The sequence below is a fragment of the Pseudonaja textilis genome, chromosome 4, assembly GCF_049901715.1.
Source record: "Pseudonaja textilis isolate UNSWEBS1 chromosome 4, rPseTex1.2, whole genome shotgun sequence".
NCBI classification, from domain to species: domain Eukaryota; kingdom Metazoa; phylum Chordata; class Lepidosauria; order Squamata; family Elapidae; genus Pseudonaja; species Pseudonaja textilis.
Genome location: NC_141993.1, coordinates 65903313 through 65927390, shown reverse-complemented (window position 1 = coordinate 65927390; position 24078 = coordinate 65903313). Strand labels below are relative to the sequence as shown.

The following is a 24078-nucleotide window of genomic DNA, read 5'->3' as shown; positions in this document are numbered from 1 at the left end:
GCTGCCAAGAAAAGGTTTTATCCCATTTTCCCATTTCCTGTCACAACAAATGAATTACACTGAGGCCGTGTGCATGGTTTATTAGGTAACAAAATGAATGTTTGATTTTTCTAACGCTGAGCTGTCAGAGCATCAGTCAATACCCTTTTGAGTACCCACCAAGATCCCCTGGCACACCCTGATATCTTAAGTTAAAATAAATTGAATATACTAAACGAGTAGTTTTGTAATGAAGGGAAAAAATGGGAAGAGACTGTGCTACCAGAAAGCACCCGCCTCGGATTAAATTTCAGGCCATTCTTCGTTTCTTGTTCCAAGATTCACCACCGACCCAAAGAATTAAAAAAAAATTAAAAAAAACCCACTTGGGGTGGTAGACGGAACAGGTTGGAGTAAAGGCATAATGGGTGCTTTGTTATTTCTTAATCCATGGCAAAGATTTATAGACTACTAAACCTATGGATTTAGGTCGTTGATTTTACAGCGATGAAGACAACGGGCTTAGTCCCGTGATGTAGACAAGAGACCGCTCGTTTCTTTTCTAAACAACCGCAGCCCGCGCATCTCTTCGTCATTTGAATGCAGGCAATTAAGCAGCGAGCTCCTCCTTTGTACGATTAACAAGGGAATAGTCTCTGGCGAATGCAACTTCCTGTGACGGGGAATGTTTTCCCTCGAATACTCCGAACTGCACGGTCTCCTTCGGGCCTCTTGCTCCTCCTCCTCCTATATCTAGCTCCATTTGCTCTTTGCCGCCTTCCCCGCCCTATCCTCTTCCCTAGCAGGGCCCCTTAGACTTGTGTGGGAGGAAGCAGAAGAGGCGTTGCCTAAGTCTCGTTTTTCTCACGGGTGGGAAAAAAAAACACCTTTTTTTTTTGCACCCCAAAGGCGATTCCGACGCGCTTACTCTAGAATAACTTCCTCGCAAGAGCGTGAAATGTAAGTTTTCCTTTCGTCTCAGAACTCAGGGTTGAGGGATAGAAGGGATTTCCAGACGCAAGGTTGCTTTGCTCCACTATTTGCTTTGATTGAAAATGACAACGTTCTTACAAAGAAACGGAAGAATAGTAAACAGGAAACGCCCACAGATTCCTTGCGGTTTTCTAAGATATTACTGAGTTCTCCAGGACTGTTATTTGGGACCAGGGACAGTTTGTCTCCTCCACACACAGACGGAGATGTCAGATTACTCTTGAATTTACATCTTCGAAAAGTTGAACTTGTAACCTGCCGCTTGCTTTTCTTCCACCCAGTTTGTCCAGAATCACCCTATTTCTTTATCAATAACCAGACGGCAGCCCTGAAGTCAGAATTCTAATATCTATTGTAGAATCAGAAATGATAAGGCGTTGTGGGTGGTTGGGGGAGGATGTTTTGTTGTTATTGTCACCGTTATTATTTTATGATCCATTTCTAGGATGAAACGTATTCCTGTGAAAATGTGTTGAACATTGAACTCAATGCTCAGCTCCCTCAGTGCTGTTGAAATAGAGGTAGTTTTCTGATTGAAAGGAATTAACACTACCAAATCAAACATGCTGAAAGCATTTGTTTACCAGAGCTAGGAAAGCATGGTTGGTTTGTATACTGCAACAGGTGAAGCATCTGGACACAATTTTAAAACAAAGAGCAATGTAGAAGATAAATGCTAAGCTGTTTGCAGGTTTATTACTATACACTACAGCAATTTTTAACAGGGATCCAAGTGAAACTATGTAAATGTAAAATGTAAAATCACCTAGCTACTCCACTGGTTTGCAAAAAGATAGCTTTTTCACAGCTAAAGAATTGGGAAATCTCTTCTATAAAATCTGAATTCACACACTTGGGGGGGGGGATTGTAGCTGTGGTGTGTCCTGCAACCTCAGACCAGGAGGAAGAGCAGGAGGTGCTGAGCTAGCCAAGGTCTAAAGCAGGTAAGCTGTACAGTATATTGTCCACTTTGTGAATTGTAGCTCTGCTATTTATTATAATATGTATTGTAGGCTCTAATTTTACAAAGTTTAGAATATATGTTGCGCTAAGCCCAATTAAGAGATAAGCTAAATAAGGCAATTCCACAAAAATACTTAGAAAAAAACAATATTTAATCAGTACAGATAATCCTTAAATTACTACCATCCCTTCAATGATCATTCAGAATTAAAATGGCACTTACAAAGGGACTTACTTCACCTTACTTGAAGTTATGGCTATTTCAGCACCCCTGGAGTCACATGAATAAAATTTGGGCACTTGACAATGTGCCTTTCCTTATGACAAACCGCAGGGACATTGCAGCTACTCCACCTTCCTATCTTCTTCCCCATCCTTCCCCACTAAGTCCCTTGGATGTACTTCCCATCCGGCTTGGTCCTCTCAGGGTTGGACTTGCTTCCTGCTCCACTGGGCCCACATCTTTGGACTTCCTATGCCCCATCATGTCTCACTCCATTTATCTCTTCTGCAGTTTGCTTTTCCAAGGAGAAGCAGCTGATGTGCCATACAGCCTTCCCATACCGAAGCTGGATGGTGTGATCCCAGAAGCAATCAAAATTCTTGCAATTCAATTATGGCAGCTTCCAAAATGGCACCTGCTTCTGAGATGGCATTACATGGCTTCTTTCGAAAGGTGATGCTTGGAAATCAACTTTGAGAAATAAAAGAGCCAAACTGCCAGGTGGTCTCTCTACACAGAGGCCACTTTATGCCACCAGGTGCCAGTTTGGGTGTGGCCACAATCATAGTCTGAAAATTGCAGCTTCTCCCATAATGGTGCTTGCTGCTGGCATGGCGCCACCTGGCTTCTGAATAGGGGAAGGAGGAGGCCAAGAGATGCCAGAGGCAGACCATGTGTGACCTGGAGATGTGCTGCAATGCAACCTCCTGGGGCTCCCCCACCCCTTGAGGCACCATGCTTCACTTGATGATCACAACGGAGGGAGATGGAGTTTGTGTTAAATGGGTGCCCTGCTTAACAATCCACATTATAATCTAATTATAATCTACATTAATCATAATTCTGGACTCAATTGTGATAAAAAGTCAAGAACTACTGTAAATCAAAGGTAAAAATACCATACCACAGCAAAGGCAAATCATGAAAAAACATGCTTGCAGCGTATTCCTCTGCCATGAAGGTCTTTGAAGATGATAACCATAGACGAAAATAGTTTATGACAACTTCATTTGTTAAATAGCTCCAGGTTTTATTTTGGTCACTCACTCTTGCATTCCACCCATTTCTATAATATTCATTCTAACTGTATTTTTTTCTTTTTTTTCTTTTTTTGTTTTGAAACACAGATTTCTTATGTACTGCAATTCCAGTTGGTCAATTTAATATAAATTTTGTCCTGCCTTTTCCAACTGTAATTTCCATGTAACAAAATGGGCAGATGCATGGCACTGAAAAAAGTGACTTATGACCATTTTTCACACTTATGACTGTTGCAGTATCCCCACTGTCATGAGAGGCCAGGCGAGGAGAAGCACCCTTTGACATGACTGATGTTGAGTTGACCACGCCCACCCAGTCACATGACCACCAAGCCACACCCACTAACTAAGCCATGCCCCAAAACCGGTTGTTAAAAAAACTGAATCCCACCCCTGATTCTATCCCCTGTTTTGCGGTGGTTTTGATTCTTCTGGTATGTAGCTTGATTGTCTGCCTTGTATTTTCTTGGGTCTCTGTGACAAATCCTGTGGTTTTAAAATGCTGCTTCTAATAATTCTAACTGATTACACAATACTATATTCCCATTCTTTTCTGAGAACATTCTACGGTTTGATGTCATTGACACAATCAAAGGACTTTCTATAATCAATAAAGCACACAGTGATTTATTCTTGGTATTCTCTCACTTTCTCAATTATCCATCATGCATCAGAAACAATACTCCTCAACTTTTTTGAAAGCCAACGTGAATATGTGGCATCTCATTTTCTATATAGGGCTGTAATCTTCATTGGATGATCCTAAGCATTATTTTGCTAGCATGTGAAAATTTGTCAAGTCTATTAACACTACTTTTTTGGTTTCAGAATATAGAGTGACCTCTTCCAGTCTGTTGACTACTGGGTTGTCCAGAAAACTCTCCAGATTTTCTGCTACAGCTGGGCTAGAATTTTTCTGATTCTTATGCAATTGGTTGCCATATTTCAATAAGTATTTTACAGCTTTTTGGGGTGTAAAATTGACCAGACTGGGAACCAAAGTTATGAATGTTAATAATACTTTTATTATATAGGTATGGTAACAGAATCTGAATGTGTCTTGTGTCCCACTCCCTGCCTTTATCTGAAAAGAACAAAACAAACCCTAACAAACTAGTCTGATGCATTTTTTCAAATTACATTTCTGCTTTGCATTCAATTTTCCTTTGTCTGACTTTTGTATCAATTGAAGCTACTCTTCTGGATCCTCAAGATTATTCTTACAGCCCATTACAGTATTCTGCTAGCTATCCAGTTCTGTAGTTATCAGAATACTGATTTTAGTTCACCTTCTAGTTCATCTTCTAGTACTAGAAGAAGTTCTTGTAAGTAGGTAATATATTCTAATGTGTCTTGGATGTTGACATACCTATTGTATGATATTTCAATATCCTTTCATTTTTGCTTGATCTCCTTTATACCTAGTTATTATTTTTCCACTGGAGTTCTTTAGCATACCAGTTGGAAGTTGGAACCTTCTCCTGATTCAGAGTTTTATGAAAAAGTTCCTTGTCTGACAGAATATTTTCTACCCCAACATTGAATTCATCCAAAAAGTTGCATAGTTTTTTCTTGAATTCATATCTGCTTCTTCCATTAGTTTATTGTCATTGCACCTCATACAATGAAATCAAACACCATCTTCAGTGCACATCATGACCATGACTATGACCATGAAAATAAACATAAACACACATCCTTCACTCTCCACACATTGAACTGAAACCCCCCGACACTACACCAATACTGCACTATACAGCAGAATTCAAAAGAGCTACTGCCCTGGGATAGAAGCTGTTTTTCAGCCTATTAGTACAATTCACTGAAATATATCATGCATTGCTACTTTCATATCATACACATCAACTTAGATGAGACTAGCCTTTTTTTTCTGATATATATCTAGCTCTTTCATTCATAATTTGCCTACTGTTCCTTTTCTATGTAGGTATTAATGGATTCTACAAATTTAGACCATCTTCATTCTGGTGCATTACATTCTTCCTTTCCTCATTCTTTGACTTTTACAGGCACAGAAAAATGTGTTTTCTATCACATTTATTTTACTCATTTTTTTTCTTGAATACACTTAATAGAATAGAATAGAATTCTTTGGTGTGATTGGATGCACAAGGAATTTGTCTTTAGTGCATAAACTCTCATAAGAAAAAATAAAATACATCATCAAGAATCATAAGATAGGAGTCTTCCAGTTTGAAGGGCTTTGGCGACAGACAGAAATCCGTGATCGTGGTTTCTGTCTGGGCTCGCCGCTGGAGTGCCCCAAGCCGGCTGTTTTTGGGGCTAAGCCACCCCGTAGAGGTGGTGAAGAGGGGGAAGACCACCAGCAGGGTCGAGGAGAGCTGCATTTCTCCTCAGCTGGCCATTACTCCCTTTCCTGAAGGCGGTTGCAGCAGTGGTCAGAAATGGCCACCACAAAGAAGAACTTGACCAGAAAAGAATGTGCAGGAGGAAGATAAGAAGTGAAAGTTTTGGCTGACCGGGTTAAATTGTAAAAGCAACAACCAAGGTACCCTGGAATTTAAACTTACAAAAAATAACATCGCTCCCAAAGAAGAGTTGGAAGCAGTGAAGGAAAGTGAATAGGGAAAGTTTGGCTTTTTTTCCTTCTCTCTCCTTCCCTATACTGACAACTAAGAGACTTAAATAAGAAATCGGAAAAATCCACTTTGACATCAATAGGCAATTAAGCTGAAAATAAAACAAAATGCCAAAGGGATAATAAAGATTTCTGGACGTTAAAAACTTTCTTTTTCATAAGCAGGAAGGGAGAGAAAAAGAATAAGGGCAGGATCTGGAAGAGGGAGGAGACTGCCTGGAATTAAAAAGAATCTAAAGTAAAACTTCAACAAGACTTCTAAAAGATACATTTTAACTGAGACTTTGCAACTAAATAGTAACCCCAGGAAGAGAAAGTGAAAAAAAAATAGCAAAAAAGAAGCAGCTTGCATGTATTTGGATTATTTGATGATCTTTGGATTTTTGGTTATTATATTTGAATGACTAAAATCAATCGGGTGGTTGTTTAAAAATTTATACAATAGCACCACTTCTGGATGAATTGAAAATGGAACTTAAAAAGTACAAAGAAGATGCACAAGAAGGGAAGGGTTCTTTTGGCTTCGTTTTTCAATTCTTAGAAATGGAGATTTGGAACTATGAGAAACAACAAGAAAAGACTGCAAAACAAGAAGACTGGGACAAAGAAGAAGCCATCTTTAATGAACAAGTAATTTTATGTGGGGAAGGAAAAGGAAAGGTGGGCAAGAGAATGGAGAATTTAAGACTTAAAAAAACAACCAAAGAAAAGAAAAATAATTTGAAAAACAAGTATAATACTGGAAAGCAACAGAAGAGGGGAATACAGAAGAGAGAAATAGAGGTAGAGAGACAAGGGAAAAAAGGGGAGAGAGAAGAAGAGAGGGAAGAAGGAAAGGAAAAGAAGTTACAAAGGACCAGAGCAAGATATAGAGAAACAGGACCTATTTAGAGATAATGGGTGAAAATCTAACTGAAAAAGGAATTCTGTAAAGGTACATAAGATTGTATTGTTATATTAGTAATATAAATAACTTTAGAAAATTGAAAACAATGTATGATTAAAATAAGGGATAAAATGGTGTAATTTAATGAAATGTTGTGAATAAAAGAAATGAGAAAATTGAATTAGGAAGGAACAGGAACATTTAATTAGTTAATGTTTTATAAAATATAAGTGCAAGGGGGGGGGAATTAACTATGGAAAGCTTATAATTGTTCCCATAGAAGTATGATATTTAATTGAAAATAGTTAAAGATGTTAAGACTTTTATGAATATTAATATTAATGATAGAATTGACTTGGAATGGAATTTTGTTTTAATTATATACATTTATAATTTTTTTCTTTTTTTAAGAATACAGTGTGTATTTTAAGAATGTACCAAGCAGAATCCGAATGGAAGTTATGTATTATATTGAATGTTACAACTTTAGGGAAAAGATATAAAAGCATCATACTCCAATCAGTAACTACAGGAGAAATTTTGTTTAATGAGAAAAGATAATAGATAATTGAAACAGGACAGACAAAAAATATAAATACAATGATTTGAATTGAAATGAGATAATTAAAATAAAATTGAGAAAATTAAAAGAGGGGAGAAGCTATGCAGAAAATGTAAAATAGTAATAAGATATGGAATAGAATATAAAAATGAGCATGAACCTGAATTTGTGTCTGTACGAAGAAATGTAACCCGGGATTATGCTGCTTTCAAAAAAGACGTTTTATTTGTATTTTTTTTCTCTTTGTGAAAACTCAAATAAAATTTACAAAAAAAAAAAAGAATCATAAGATACAACGCTTGGTGATAGTCATAGGTTACTAAAAGCAGTCAAATCATACTAGATAAGAAATAAATATAAATTGTAAAGATACAAGCGACAAGGTTATAGTCATAAGTTGAAAGAGACAGGAAACAGGAAGGATGACAAGAATAAGAATAACGCAGTCTTATTAAATATTTTGACAGTGTTATAGGAATTAGTTGTTTAGCAGAGTGATGGCATTCGGGAAAAAACTATCCTTGTGTCTAGTTGTTCTGCTCTGCAATGCTCTATAGCGTTGTTCTGAGGGTAGAAGTTGAAACAATTTATGTCCAGGATGTGAGACGTAACTTTTCTTTTCTAGTTGCGGACTTCCAAATACACTGCTAGCCATTTTGGCTTTGATCAAATCTGATTTTTTAATAAAACTTTTTAGTATGATGGCACTTAGATTACATTATTTATCTTAGAAGTATTTGCGGCATTTATGACATTCTCTAACGTTAAGCTCACAACTAATCATTTTTTGCACATGTTGTCCAGTATTCCTCATGTGCAAGCAAAGTTCAGTTTTACATCAAGCATGTTAATATTGTCTATGCAATCAATGATTTCTCAGCTAGAGATGTCTTACAAGCCAGCATAGGGGACACATATGGGGCTTAGGGCATAGCTCTTTAGATTGGCCCCTGTCTAGTTCAATAAATTCATGACTTCAATTGGAAAAAAAAAACACCCTTCTCAATCCCCAGTGATTTTAGCAGTGTGTGAAATACAGATTGCAATTATTCAGAGATTCAGAATTGAAGGGTAAAATGTGACTTGAACCATGTACATTGTTTGGAATATAGGTAGTTCTTGACTTACTTGGAACCAGAATTTCCATTGCTAAGCAAAGCAGTTGTTAGGTGAGCCACACCTGCTTTTATGATTTCTTTTGCCATGGTTTTTAAGTGAATTACTGCAGCTGTTAAGTAAATAATACAATCATTTAGTGAATCTATCTTCCTATTGATTTTGCTTGTGGGAAGTTGACTAAGAAGTTCACAGATGGCAGTCACATGACCCCGGAATAATGCAACCATTGTAAATACATGCGGGTTGCCAATTGCCCAAATTTTGATCTTGTGACTATGGGGATGCCTTAATGATCATAAGCAAGAGGACCAGTAGTAAGTCACTTTTTTCAATACCATTGTAACTTTGGATGGATGTAACTAAATGAATGTTTGTAAGTTTTGAACAGACTTGTTTTTTCTCAGGATTCAGTGGCAGTCTTGGTGACTGCCATAGCACCTCAGTAACAGACCCATTTAGATGAAAGTGAACTTGCATACTCATCGAGAAATCAAATTACATTTTTCAAATGTAGATCTCTATAGTATCTACTCTCAAGTACCAGACAGTAATCTCACATACAGTACATTACCTGATCATATTAACTAAAGACATAAGAGACTCACTTTGAAAGTTCCTGAACAGGAAAATAACTTGTGTTGTCATTTAGCCACAAGGTCTCTCCACAAAGCAGCCTAATAAGAAGATAAAACAAAGAAAAAATGTGCTAATATAACAATAGATAAGAAGGAAATTGCCCAGTCAAAATTATCCACCAGTGTTCTATCAAAAGAAAATATATATGTTAACTGTTAACAAGCTCATGATCTCTCTGTTATAGCCTGGGACCACAAGGGGAAGTGGGCTGGAATGCTAAATTGATTATTACTGTGGAACCAACTTATAGAAAGTTGTTACTTGTTTACTTTTTTTTAAAAAGAGTAAAAGTTCTCATGAGAAAATAATGTGATGCAAATCTGTTCTACAATGTTACTAAATACTTAATATTTAAAAAATATTATCAGAAATATCCTTGTAAGTTTTCAATAGAGACAGCAGAAGGTTTTCCCCCCCTGCCCTATTTTTACAAATATTGGATATGTAGTTAACATCTTGAGTTACTTGGTTGAGTTGGCTATAGAGATTACTAAATAAATAAACAAACAAGCAAGCAAACAGACAAGGGGGGAAAGGTAATCTCTCTAACCAATATGTTGAAACCCTTAAATTAGTGATTCATAGACCTGTGGTCCATGGACCCCTGGAAGGCCACGAAATAATCACAGGGGGTCCAAGAAGGCTTGAAGAAATGTTATGATTTAAATTTTGAATTGTCTTGGAATGGGGTCCATGGCCATGTTCCATGACCATAAAAGTTATTTAAAGAGGATCCATGGTAAAGAAAAGTTTGAGAACCACTCTGCTATATACTATACTACTTCTAGAAATTTCCAGGCCAATCCAGATCCATTCTTTTCAATCAGCACTGTGAAACTGAGCAAAAGCATAAGAGCTGGTGAAGATTCACTTGCATTTATTTGTATTCCGTTTCTTTTGTAGGCCATGTGCATGCAGTTCACCCACATTAAATCTAGCTTCCTTGCGACACCCTTTTTTTACTGTAATAACTTAGCTACTAGGCTAAACTCAAGGACATGAAACATGAATGGTCCAACTCTGTCTGGTTATAGTTTCTTTTATTATCCAAAGAATTACATCCATCTGGATATATGTAGGAGCACTGCACATTGTCTCACTCAGCTTAAGAGGAGGCTGGTTTACTTGGGGCTTATGTAATGGGCGGAAGGAAAAAAAAATAGAAAGAGAAAGAAGAACTACAACAAGACAACAGTCAGATAAAAGAAATCTCAGGCTGGAACTGCAACCCAGGTAAGTTTCAGACAAGATGTTAGTTCAAATGAAGATAAAGGAAAATGAGGGGAGGTACATTCAAACTTTCAAGATTCTATTACTGTATTGTTATAATAAAAGTACTGTTAGCATTCATGACTTTGGTTTCCTAGTCTGTTCTTTCTTGAAGAGCTTCTACATATCAATCTACCATTGGGTGAACGGCTCTGGAGATAAGAGCTGTGGATAAATAGCCCAGCATCCAACTGCAGCCTCCCTGTTCTGCTTTTGTAATAAGACCTCTTTCTACGTGAGATAATTCACATTTGTAACAATGCTATCCTTCATTCTTAGGCCACACATATTGACATTCCAGAATGTTTGCTCATTTCCTAAAAACTCCTGTTGGTACCTGATTCCAGTATGAAACTGGGCTACAGAGCCTTTGCCATCCTTCAAATAATGCTGCAGCTTTCCCAGAAGTTTAATCAATTAATAAAATATCAATTCAACCATTCACCCATCCAGGAAGAACATGGCAAGAAACATAGAATCTTAAAAAAAAAAAATCAATGTAGTCAGTCTGGCTAATCTTACTTATTGCTAATATTTATTTACTGCAAAATCGAACAATTTGGAAACAGAATGTTCTACAGCAATCCATCTTGATTCGGGTAATTTTTCCATACCAGTGGTTCAGAGTATTCCAGGTGTGTGGTTTCAAAGCAATTGTTCTGAATGTTTTACACAACTCTCATATCTATTTTTTTGGAGCAGAAGTCTACACATCTAGAGGTTATCCAAATTCAGGAGACTTTAATACATAAAAGTGAAGTGATTCTTCATGACTTTTTCAAAAGAATGAAATGTTGCAAGTTAAATTATACTTCTAAGCACACACAGGAAATAGCAACATTATTCAGACTTAAGTTCTTAAATAACTTCTATATTTTGCTTTATTTTTTAAAAAAGAATGTGACTCTGTATACAGTAAGTTTCTCTGTATTATATTACATTGGGTGAAAGATATGCCATTTCTAAAATTATGAGCCAAATCTTGTCTTATAAATGTATCATTTGGAACAAAATAAAATTAAATCAGTTCTGTGCACTTCAGAAGAATTTCTTGAAACACAGACCATCTCAAACACATTTTAAAATTGACAGAGCTTCAAAAATCAGATTTATGTGAAAAAACCAATAGTACATTATTGCAGTTTATTATTATGCTATAACTAACTAGAAAAAAATCCAGTTTTAGTAAGAGATAAGGATATGTGCTTTTGTTAGATTAGAAAATCACTATTATAATGGAACTACAGTTGGAACATGCATACACAAAATTATCATTTTTTAAAGAAAGATAATTTTGAAGCACTAGCAATGTGGTGAACTTCAAGGAAATGTGGAATAGGCTCTTGGATTTTCTATGGAAGTATAAAATTTGGAGCCAAGAAGATTGTCCTAGAAATGGAGTGTTCCTTCAAATATGTATGTTACAATGTACTTGTCCACATTTACTAAAAATATATCACATTAGAATTTTTTCCAAAGGTCATATTTGATTCTATTTACAGATTTCTTGGGTCTTTTGAAAGCCTGCATTGATTTCTTCATAAAATTTGATCAACTCTCTTTAGTTTTATCTATGAACTCAAAAAGCAAACTGAAGAATCTGAAACAATGTGTTTACATTATAAAAGTAATGTCTTGTTTTTTCAGATAAGACGAAATAAAAGAAGATGGAAATGTGTAAGTAACAGACATGTGTCTGTATATGTGTGAAAGAATGGTATGGAAGTGCTCAAGTTTAAAAATGAATATAAACAACAATTTTATTTCTTTAGTAAAACCAGGGATGTCTGCAGGAGCACGGTACAGTTTCTAGACTGAAAAAATAACTTTGTTGCCTGAGATGAAACCTTTTGCCATTCAGTGAACAAACAGATTTTGAATTGAAGAAAGGGCCATAAAGGGGAAAATGAACCAGAGAGAGAGAGAGAGAGAGAGAGAAAGAGAGATGTCTCTGTTTAGTTTAAGCATCATGTCATATGATCACAATTTGTGTGCTTGGTAGCCATCTCACATTTACAATGTCATAGCATCCCACAGTCACATGATCACCTTTAACAGTCAGTGCCAGCTTCCAAGAAGCAAAGTCCATGGAAAAGGCAGCAGATGGAACTGCTGGAACTGCCATTGTCCCTTGGCACAATCATGTAACATTATGCTTTATGTGGATATCACTTAACAATGGATTTGACAGTCCAAATTGCCATGGATGAACAAGGAGTAGATGTATGAATAATGCAATAGATTAGCATGTTTAAAAGAACTATTTATATACAAAATATTTCACTGATAAATATTTTCATTTTATTTTACATGTTTGGCTATGTAATGTATACATTTTTATTTCATTTCTGTATATTCATGAATGGGTTCATTCAAAATAACCCATAAACCACCTGTAAAATTCAATCTACTAATACATACACTTGCAGGAAAATAGGGCATAAAATGTAATTTATGTATTCGATGCAAGGCATACATGTAATACTGCATTTCTGTGTGCCTTTCTCTTCCAGCAAATGAAACTAAGCCCACATCAGCACCTCCAGAATATTCGGGTCCAGCTTATTCACTTCCACAAGTCCAATATCCTCAGTATGGACATGCAGTTCCAGGTAATCATAATCTTTATCATAGTTACTTATCAGAATTTGGTGAGTTAGCACAAATAAAGTAACGGAACAGTTTCTATTTCAAATAAGTAAAAAAAACACCATAATATTGTAAGTCATTAAAAGAATCCGGGTATTGTACTATTGTATATTATTTGTCCTACACTATGTAAATTTACAGAATGTAATCATATTTCAAAGAAACAAAATTGTAGCGATCTGAGCTATTCTAGGAAGGACACCAAGCTTGTATAGGAGCCCTGTTGATGCAGTATTGCAAGCTGACTCTACCCACAGCCAAGAGTTGGATCCTGATCAACTCAAGGTTGACTTAGCCTTCCATCATTCTGGCATTGGTAAAATGAAGACCCAGATTGGTGGGGCAATATGCTGACCCTGTAAACCACTGAGAGAGGGCTATAAAGCATGAAGCGGTATATAAGTCTAAGACCAATTGCTATAGTGTCTTTTCTATTGTAATTGATGAAGATAATCATGGCATACTGAGTGTAGTTTATATAAAATAAGCATAGATTTGTTCTTCCATGCTTTTCCTATAGTCATTTTATACTCGCTTCAATCCCTTAAGACCATAAAGTGAGAGATAATTCTTGCTCTAAAGAGATTTAGGTGAATTGATGTTTTTGTTACTTACCTATGTTTCCCAGTATAATTGCAGCATTGGGAATTGATTTATTTGATTCAATTTGATATGTTTGGTTCTGTCCACCATATAGGAACAGTATAATAAGAAGTAACAAACAACAAAACCAAATTAGGACAAATTAAAAAGAAGAACAAGGTGGTAAACCCATCACATATTCCAAAACATTCCAAATTCTAACATCTAGAAAACCCTAGCCAGATCCTTTGATACGTTCAGAAATGTAAAGATACTTTTTACCTAACAGATACATGTTAAGCTACAGCTTTAAACATAAAGAATAATTGATCTCCACCCCAGGAAGTAATAAACTTTGCTTAAAATTTATAGTCACAAATAATAGGGAACTGCATTTCAGAACTTTGGAGCAGGGGTAGACACTGCTTAAAGAAGCCAAGTCTTTTCCTGGGCTCATGCAATAGCCATATGATCCTAGGAAAAGTTTGAATTAAGGAGGCATCAACAGGGAATGAGAAGATGCTTCAGAGCAACTATGGGTCCATGATAAGAGCCACAATAAGGTATTTGTGAAAATATTTGTTGCATTTCTGTTGAAATTTTCTTTCAAATTTCATCAACCAACTCCTTTGCACCCTCTAGTGGATTTTTTGCCCTTTGTTGAAATGAAAGTTTAGTTGCTTCATTCTTCATGTTTTGCAGCTACTTTAATTTTATTGTTAACTTGGCATCAACAGTGTGTAATGTAGAACTATACTGTGCTTCATTGATACGTATGAAATGGCCCTTTATATCCAGATACTACAGGTCTTTAGAATAAGGCTTTTAGCCATCTGAAATTCAACATAGTTGTCCAAGGGTTGGGTTTTTTTAATCCTCTTTAATTTTCTTAGTTCAAGCAAATCCACCTCCACCCATCATCTGGATGCCACCGCCACCCCAGATCCCCAAGTGCCCTCGTGGATTGGAATATTTCAGCCAGGTATATATCACTCTTATTTTCAGTTTATTCTCTTGCTCCTTTGTGGAGAAGCATGGGATCACACAAATATCTTAGTCACCAGTAAAACGTGAAACTAATTTTTGACCTAGAGAGCATATAGATAATCTTTAACATAGAACAGATTGTTTAGTGACCGTTTGAAGTTACAAAGGCACTGAAAAAAGTGACTTATGACTGTTTTTCACATTTACGACTGTTGCAGTACCCCTGTTGCAGATCAAAATTCAGATGCTTGGCAACAGACTCACATTTATGCAGTGGCAGTGTTTATGCAGGGATGATGGGATCATTCTGACAAGCAAAGCCAATGGGGAAGCCAAATTCACTTAACAACCTTGTCCCTAACTTAATAAGTGGAGGGATTCACTTAACAGTGGCAAGAAAGGTTGTAAAATAGAGCAAAACTCACTTGGCAAATATTTCACTTAGCAAGAACTCATTTTTGGTCGCAAGTCAAAAGACTATCTGTATTCTCTTTGAAAGAATTCTCTCCATCAAGTATTTTTGCTGTTCTCTTTTCATTTTTTAAAATTACATTTTTTTTCTGTTATACTGCCAGGCTACTTCCTTTAAAACATTAAGTACATCCAAATCCTCTAAGGTTCAAGCAATATTTTAAAAATGTCAATGGATTTTGTGAGTAACATGTCTCTCCAGACTACAGCACATTTGGGCTTGGCAGATCATGGCACTTCACTTAAAAAAAAAAAAACAGTAATGGATTGCTTTTGTTACTATATTTATTACACCCCTGTGCAATAAATATAAATTAAATAATGAGTATTAACATTTCTTTTTTTTAACGATTTATTTATATTGTCCTTAACATACATTAATACTTTATGGGCAGCGTATTGTCTGGGTGCATTTTCTTAATATAATAATATATTGAACATAAATCATACATAATAAAATTTTCCAATTTCTAATTTCTACTTATATTATCCAGCCATTGATAGAATAAATCTCATGTTTGAAAGTATTTTGTATCTTCTTTATCTTTTATCTTCAATGTCAACCTATCAAATTTCTCCACAATTTCTAAGTATATATGCATGGTCAATGTAGGATTTGCCTAATCAGTTGTATAGGCAGTTGCAACAGAAACAACTAGCAATTTAAAACAGTGTGCAAGTGGAAGAGCATTTCTAATTGACAGCAGACCTAGAAAAACAATTCTGTTTTGGCAAAGATTGGTAGATTATCTCCTGGCACAATACTTATTCTTTAAATTGGTCACAGTGCACAAAATTCTTTAGGTGATGCATTGCAGAAAATTCAGAGGATTAGTTAAATTATGCTCAGGCAAAGCACCAGAAATGGTCCAATCAGGGTATTAAATTCCTATCGCTAGTCAGAAATACCAGGTTCTGATACCAAGTTCTAACTTTTCTTCCATGAATGTATGCTGCAGTTTTGCGTATTTTTGATACATAAGTTCAAGAATTTATTTAAATATAATGAATGTGGAACAGCAATTAGAGACTGAATAGAATAGATAATCCAGAAATATGTTTTGACATGTACTGCCATCCTATCCTTTGTCTGGAGGGAAAAAAGAACACCAAGCAAAATAGGTTTTAGTTCTTCCTGGCTGTAGCATGTAATCTGAATAAATAACACCAATAAAATGGCAGAGTTATTAAGGCTTTTGAAAATATTTATAGTTATGGGATAATAGGTCATTTAATGCTTGTAAATATTTCTTCAGTTTTAATACTTGTGTCTTATTTATTTTTTATGATGGCAACAGCTTGATCAGATTACAATTGAACAGCAGATTGAGCTCATGGAAAGTATGTATGTTGCTTTATTATTATTTCAGTAATTACTGGGGATTAGAAAAAGATATAGTTTTGTAAATCTGAAACATTTATCATAGATATTATTTATTGACTGTGCACTCTATACATAATCCACAATGATACTTAGCCAATAAATTATTTGGGGTCTTACAATTATTTGGGAATAAAATTGGGGAAGAGTGTATGGCAAAACTGTTTTTGTTTGGTCATATCTGGCCTTGTTCTTTTTAAGGTTATATTAGAGATGGAGATTATTTATAAATATCCCAGAGTCATGCAAATGTGATGGATGGTATAAAAATGTGATAAATGAATAAAAATAAATATGTTAATTAAAACTCATTGGGGGCTGGAAAAGAGCAGTAAGGATGTGACAGTCTACATGGCAATTTATTTTTATTTATCAAATTTTGAAACTACCCATCTCCCTCACCAAGGGATCCTGAGCAGTGTACAAATAAAAACATTAATACATAAAAAGGGTATATAAAATTTCAAAAGAGGCAAATTCAATATTAACATTAAGTAAAAGGCAGGGAGAAGACTTTCATGGCACTAACCAGTCCATGACTTCATGCTCCTCTGTGTGTCCCAAGCAAGCCCACAGAATCATGTTTTCACACCTTTCCGAAAGACCAGGAAAGTGGGGGAGCCTCCTCACCTTGGTGAGGGGAAATGTTCCAGGGGATGGGACAAATGGCAGAGAAGGCTATCTTCCTGGACCCCACCAGTTGGAATTTTTTGACTGATGGGATCCACAAAATACCTTCTCTGGCTGACCAGATGGAACTGGCTGGTGAAATTGGATGTCAACATACTGTATCATGTGTTATGGAATTGAATATTTCTCAAGCTGGTTTCTCTTTTTTTCTCAGTTCCTATTGATGATGAGCATTTAATTCACTTAATTGTAATGTTTTTGCTTCTTTTTCAGTGATAAGTGGCTTTGAAACTTGCAATAAGTATGAAGTAAAAAACGCCATGGGGCATTGGATATACTTTGCAGCTGAAGAAAATGATGACTTCACCATTAATTGTTACGGCCCTTTGAGATCGTTTACCATAAAACTCTTTGACAGTACAAACCAACCAGTAATGCAATTGTCAAGAGAGTTCCACTGCTCCAGTTGCTGCTGTCCTTGTATTTGTTGCCTGCAAGAGGTGAACAGCTTTTCCTTTCCCATGTCCAATTTTTGATTCTTTCTGTTAAATTGGTTTCTTTATCATCAAGAGAACAGCTGTTGTAAATTCCTTCTAATGCAACTTCCAACAACTTGGCAAGTCGGTTGTGTCTTTCTCCACATATTTTTTGAATATTTCAAAGGATTAATTTTAGTTTTGTTTCAATTGGGAAGCCTTCTAACAGCTAGATAGACCAAATATTTACAAAAACATTTGCAAGCTTTTGAATTTCCAGAATTAAAATTTCAGGAAGAAAGTCATTACTAATTACAGTTTCAGGAAGAAAGTCATTACAGAAAAGGGGGAGGGGGTGTAGCTAATGTTATACTCTTTCATCAAATGTGAGAATAATTGTGAGGCAAGGATATTGCAGAGTATCAGGAAAACAAATAGTATTCTGTTACCAAGCAATAATTAGTGCATTCCTTCATTTGTGGGAAAATAAAATTCAGCTACTAATGATTGCATCCGTAATAAACAGGTCCTTTTATTGTATAAGAGCAGGACCATTCTTTGTTCTGAAGTTACATTATGATTTTCAAGTGATAGTTACAGCTCTCTTAAGTTTATTTCCACCTGAACATAAATGTATCATGTTCCGAGCAACCATTTTGACTCTCTTATCAACTGATAGGCAAAAGGGTACCTGTTATACCAGATTATATATGACACATACAAATATTAACATAACACAGAAAGAGTAAAACTATTTTTACAATAAAACTTGTGAGTAATAAAATTCCTTGAATCGGTTAGTCAGTCAGCAGTATGCTGCTACTACCAAAAAAGTCAACTCAGACTGTTCCAACAGAGGAATAGCATCAAGATCATAGGAAGTGATAGCTACAGTACCTCTATACTGCACTAGTGAGACCATATTTGGAATATTGTGTCTGTTCTTGTCACTATGATATAAAAGAGATCCTGAGGTATAAAGAAAGAGTGCAGAAAAGAGCAACAAAGATGATGATGGTGTCTAGTGTTTTTGGATGATGACTAGCTAAGCAAACTAGGTATCTTTAACAAAGAGAGGGCTTGGGGGAGGATTATTCTCCATAGCATCTGAGGGCAAAACAAGATGCAATGGATGGAGAGAGATGCAACCTGGAAAAACGAACTTCTTGGTAGTGAACATGATTAATCGGTGGAACAGCTTGCTTCCCAGAGTTGTAAGTGCTCCATCACTGGAAGTTTTCAAGAAAAGATTGGACAACATTTGTCTGGTCCTCAACTTATGATCATAATTGAGTCCAAATTGATGTTGCTAAGAGAGAAGCTTGTTAAGTGTGTTTTGTCCCATTTTATGACTTTTCTTGCCACATTTGTTAGGTGAATCACTGGCTTCCCAATTGCCTTTCAGAAGGTTGCAAAAAGTAATCACATGACCCCATGACACTGCAACCATCATGAATGTGAGACAGTTGTCAAGCATCCAAATGTAAATCATGTAACAATGGGAATGCTTCAATGGTCTTAAGTGTGAAAATGGTCATAAGTTACTTTTTTCAGTGCTGTTGTAACTTCAGATGATCACTAAGCAAACTGCTGTAATATTTCCTTTGTTTTAGCCTGGCCTTTCCCCCCTAAATCTCACAAATTCTAAATCCCAAACTAAAATTTCATAGAATCATAGGGCTGGAAGCGATCTTGGAGATCTTTGAGTCCAAACTTCTGCCAAAGGCAGGAGTCCTTATATGAGGACTATGTATATAAGGACTCCTGCCTTTGGCAGAAGTTTGGACTCAAAGATCTCCAAGATCGCTTCCAGCCCTATGATTCTATGAAATTTTAGTTTGGGATTTAGAATTTGTGAGATTTAGGGGGAAAAGGCCAGGCTAAAACAAAGGAAATATTACACAATGGCATAGTTAAAATTTCATTGTCCCAATAGACCTAGACCTTTTGGGTTTTTAAAGGAATTACAAATACTTTTAAATTGCTATTAACTCAGGGTAGATTTGATCTGCTCTGAAAAAGAGATTTGACTACAATGGGTATCCTATCTGACCGCCTATCTGATAATTGAAGAGAGAGAGGTTCCCTATGCAATCTAGAAAAATTATAAAAGGTGGGATAAATTTACTTCACTTACAACTTTTTCTTTGTAGACATGACTGACCCAAGTGGATACATTCATTCTTATGGGGAAATTGGCCTTCCAACATGGCAGTTGCAATACATGAATGGGGGTTTGATAGTAAATAGTTCTAAAGTAGTCTAATGGCTCCATATTAACATCTAAGCACATCTAAATCATTTGGTATGTGTATATTGAGAATTTGTTTCAGCATCTCTCTTCGCTATATTGCACTGGAAGACAGACATCTTCCCACTGAAGGAAGGCAAGACCTCATGAACCTTTTGGGGGGTTAGAAGGGAAGGATGGTGAGATACTTAAGGCTAAGACAGTGATTTACTTTCTCAAGTATATTTCTGTTCTCTCTTTATTATCTGTTAGTTCTGTTAATTAAGATCCTCAAGTCTTTTTATCTTAACCTTCAGCATTAGTGTACACTGATTTTGACTATGAATGAATGAATGAAATCTTGTTTATGTACTTTTGTGCTAGAAAGAATTATAATATATACCTTTTTTATTAACTGGGATTTTCCCCTCTTTCTTCCTCTCTTAGCTTGAAGTTCAGGCACCTCTAGGCAACATCATTGGATATGTGAAACAAAACTGGCATCCATGCCTACCAAAATTTACTATCCAGAATGAAGCCAGAGAAAATGTTCTTAAAATTACTGCACCTTGTGTGCCTTGCCAATGCTATCAGGATGTTAATTTTGAGGTAAACAAACCCTCCATTTACTATTTATTAGTAGGCCTTAGACCTGGATTATATACACTAATTTATTAATTTTATATGCTGCATATTTTACTCTGCAAAGCAATTTTGGGTGAATATAAATTCTTACTTTTATTTTTTTCTCATTTCTAAATTGTCCATTTAAATTGTAATTGTGTTTGTTTCTTATAATAATTATCCCAGAATATTTTTATTGTGGAGAGCATTAACAATTCTGAAGGTTAAATATGAGATTACTGAATTTTGTTTTAATGGAATTCCATGTTCTTATCAAGCTATGTCTTACAACATGTCTTTCTAAGTTTTTATCTTCTTTTATATCATAAATATCTATGAAATATGTTGGCTACACCTTCTAATATTAACTTTCTCCTCTTAGAGCTAATTTGCTAGTTATTCTTTGTCAGTTGCGTAACTATGATTCTGGAACCATTTGAAACAAAAGAGGCTTGTTAAAGCCTTTAAGAAGCATATGTGATAAGATGAAGAAGAATTTAAGAGAAATCAAATCCTATCAGTAATTGAATGAATTAAAGGTTAAGATTTTCAGGAGTAGAAGGAAGAAATATAAAATTGGATTATTTGATCAAGGGTAAAAAGGCATTTTTATAAAATTCTAGCAATACCTTTATGGATTTTTTTTGCTGACAGTAGTGTTGAAAAATTGATCTTTTATGGATTTGCTTATAGATAAAAAATGGGTTACGGGAAAAAGATATATCTTTTGTAATCTTATAGAAGGTGAAGAACTACCAAACTTGTTTATTCTTGTGATGAAGATTAAAAGCCACTTCTTTATGTATTTTTTTCTATTTCTTTATTTTTCACTTTCCTTTTCTTTTTTTAAAATTTTTTCCTTTCTTTGTTCTTTTTATTTTTTATTGCCCTTTCTGTCTCTTCTACTGTTCTTTCTCTCTCAAAGTTTGTATTTTTCTTAGTGTAATTAAAATCTTCCATAAAAATATATAAGTATAGTATACTTATAAAATAAAGGAGTTGTGCTGTTCACCTTGAAGTAACATGATGCTTTTTCAATGAATTTATTTATATTGAAATTTAATTGATGGTGACATATAAATATTAATTCAGCTGCTTTGAGATATTATCATGCTATCTGGGACATCAATGTGGGGAATTTAAACACAGAAAAAAAGGTAATAATTTCTTAAATATAATGTTTGTATTAAAAATTTTAATACATTTTAGAAAGGATAAAATCTGTTCTTTTCTCTTTTCTCTTGTTCTTTATAAAATCAGGTGAAAACTGTAGATGGGAAATCTACAATTGGTAACATAGTAAAAAAATGGACTGGTTTAGCAAGAGAGGTGGCTACAGATGCAAGCATTTTTCAAATCCGTTTTCCAATGGATCTTGATATTAACATGAAAGCAATCGTAACAGGGGCTTGCTTTCTTATGGTAAGTCTTAGACCTAAAACATTATAATTCAGTGAATTCTGTAAACAATGGGTTCTGAAACTAGTAAAAGGAATTTGGAACAAAACAACTCTTGGCGACCCATAAACAAACATGTCCACTTTCTTTAGTGGTAGTAACCTTCTACACCATCAACAGAAGGTGTAGGATAGGATATTGAAATTTGGCATGTGTGAGATTATAATTTAGACAGAAGTCTTGCTTCAGCTCATATCATTCATTTAACTTGAGATTTTACTGTTCAGCTATTGTAGCTAGTAGGTAATATGCACTGAATGCAGGGAGCAAAGACAGTGTAATTGAACATTGTGTGAGACAATATGATCCTATTTATCTTTAGAAAAATGGATAGTGCTCTTTATGACATCAGTTCCACCACTTATTAGGTAGGTCGGTAGTATGTAGTGGGGTATATAGTATGTAGGTTAGATCCAAATACTTTAGGTTGATTACAATTTCCACCAAGGTAACAGGAAGCCGGATGAAAATGGGATGAAGATGGCGATTGAAAAAGTTGCCTATCATCAAGAAAACATCATTTGATTCAACTCTTTTAGAGAATTATCAACTAATTTCCAACCTCCCCTTTCGGGGGAAGAATGTAGAGAAGGTGATGGTTTTATCTATGTGGAAACCTTAGATGAAATAGGTTATTTGAAGTATTTTCAGTTCAGCTGCTAGCTAAGCTGTGGTATCAAGACCTCACTTTCTGCTCTTGTGAATAGCCTGTGGTGAGACTGTGATAAGGAGCAAGACATTTCTAGTTCTACTTATTCTGTTAGTAACCTTTTACACTATCAAACATGGTATCCTTCTTGATCATCCTCAGAGGTTGGTAATAAGAAGAGGCACTGTTTGCACTCCTTCCTTGGAGATGTTATTAGATATCCCAACAGTCTTTTCATACATTCAGGAGCTTGTATGTTACTTCACATGCTATTTTTTGGAGTAGCAGATGTAAGATATGAATAAACAAGGGTTTTAGTCTGAAGTTTTTTTGACTAATATTTTTCCTATTCTTTTACATTCTAGGATTTCATGTTCTTCGAACGGGCTGCAAATAGGAACAATCGTAATCGTAGACGTTAACTCAAATCAGGACATAAAAGAGTCTCATCACACTGAATTAAGCTTGCAGGATAAATTTTATTAATTTCTAAAGTTGCTTATTTCAATATTTACAATCATGCCTTTATTATATACCATTTATGTCAAAATATTCCATATAACTCAAAATATTTGACAAATATTGATATGCAGTATATTGATATCCTTATATAATAACAAAGATATGTAGTATATACATTTGGCTAATTTTCACTCAGCAAACAGATATATTCCATTTTGCGATTTTTTTCCTGCTCTTATATATTAAAAATTGCCTTCTATTATGTCTTCCTTTACTGTGATTACTGTGTATTATGTTGCAGTAATAAAATGAATGAAAGTGGGTATCTCAATATTCAGACAATTACAGACAAATTCAATAAAGTTGATCTTTTCCTTTTTGAGTGATTTATTTAAGGAATCATTAATACACTTGCTTCCTAGAGCTCTAACTTTGGTCTGTCGTTCAACCAGCAATCCTATCCAATATCATAAAATAATCTTATTTTCCTGAACTCTCAACCATATATATGATTAAGTGGCAAAGAGAGTAAGCGTGCAAGTTCTTTTGAGAGCAAGAATAACTAGATTACCTTAATTGATTGAGAGATTTATGTCCAATAAAAGTTTTAAAACCAAACATCTTAAGGAAACCAAAAAATCTAGTAGCCCTAGGAGAAAAAACTAAGAGTCATTTACAACATAAGTAGGACAGACAAAAGATAACAGCACATCCATTAACACCAACTAGCAATCAGAAGAACTGATGAAATCGCTTTAATCTCAGAACAGACTTGCTAGCATTGATAATGCTACCTAGTTGGATAATCAAACACCTTAGGAATGTTCAGGGGGCTCAGCAAGCACCATAAATGTTTAAAACCGTTATTTTAACTGAAAATCTACTTTGATCATTTAAAAACTTTAAAGCAGCCATATCTTATCTTGGGAGATTTCAGCCAGCCTTTGCTTGATGTGGAATTTGAAGTAAATCTGGAGTCCATGGTCTCCCTGACAACCATGAACCTAATCTGAGTTATTGAGGGCCTATCACTTGAAAAATGATTAGAAGTTGGGGGAATATCTCTCTGTTCTCAGATTACTCTGTTTTCTTGAAATTGTAAATTTTCTTGAGGCTACGATGGACAGATTGACTTAGTCACCACCTGGAATCCTATCAAATTGCTCTATTGCAGGTTCTTTTGGAATCA

The 24078-nt window shown here is 35.3% G+C and overlaps 1 protein-coding gene across 3 annotated transcripts; it reads left to right on the top strand.

Annotated features, from left to right (window-relative positions):
* The first annotated feature begins 633 nt into the window (after nucleotides 1–633).
* On the top strand, nucleotides 634–23269 carry LOC113436880 (phospholipid scramblase 1-like). Of its 3 annotated transcripts, none has more exons than XM_026701581.2 (9): nucleotides 634–939; nucleotides 11938–11967; nucleotides 12804–12902; nucleotides 14415–14503; nucleotides 16278–16320; nucleotides 17264–17490; nucleotides 20144–20305; nucleotides 21581–21742; nucleotides 22793–23269. In XM_026701581.2, exons 2-9 carry the CDS (start codon nucleotides 11958–11960, stop codon nucleotides 22847–22849), a joined length of 849 nt encoding a protein of 282 aa, XP_026557366.1. In that variant the 5' UTR covers nucleotides 634–939; nucleotides 11938–11957; the 3' UTR covers nucleotides 22850–23269. The 3 variants fall into 3 exon arrangements, with proteins under 3 accessions (XP_026557366.1, XP_087789418.1, XP_087789417.1); XM_087933291.1 differs by having other exon boundaries at nucleotides 773–939; nucleotides 11793–11967; XM_087933292.1 differs by lacking the exon at nucleotides 14415–14503 and having other exon boundaries at nucleotides 771–939.
* The last annotated feature ends 809 nt before the right edge of the window (nucleotides 23270–24078 follow it).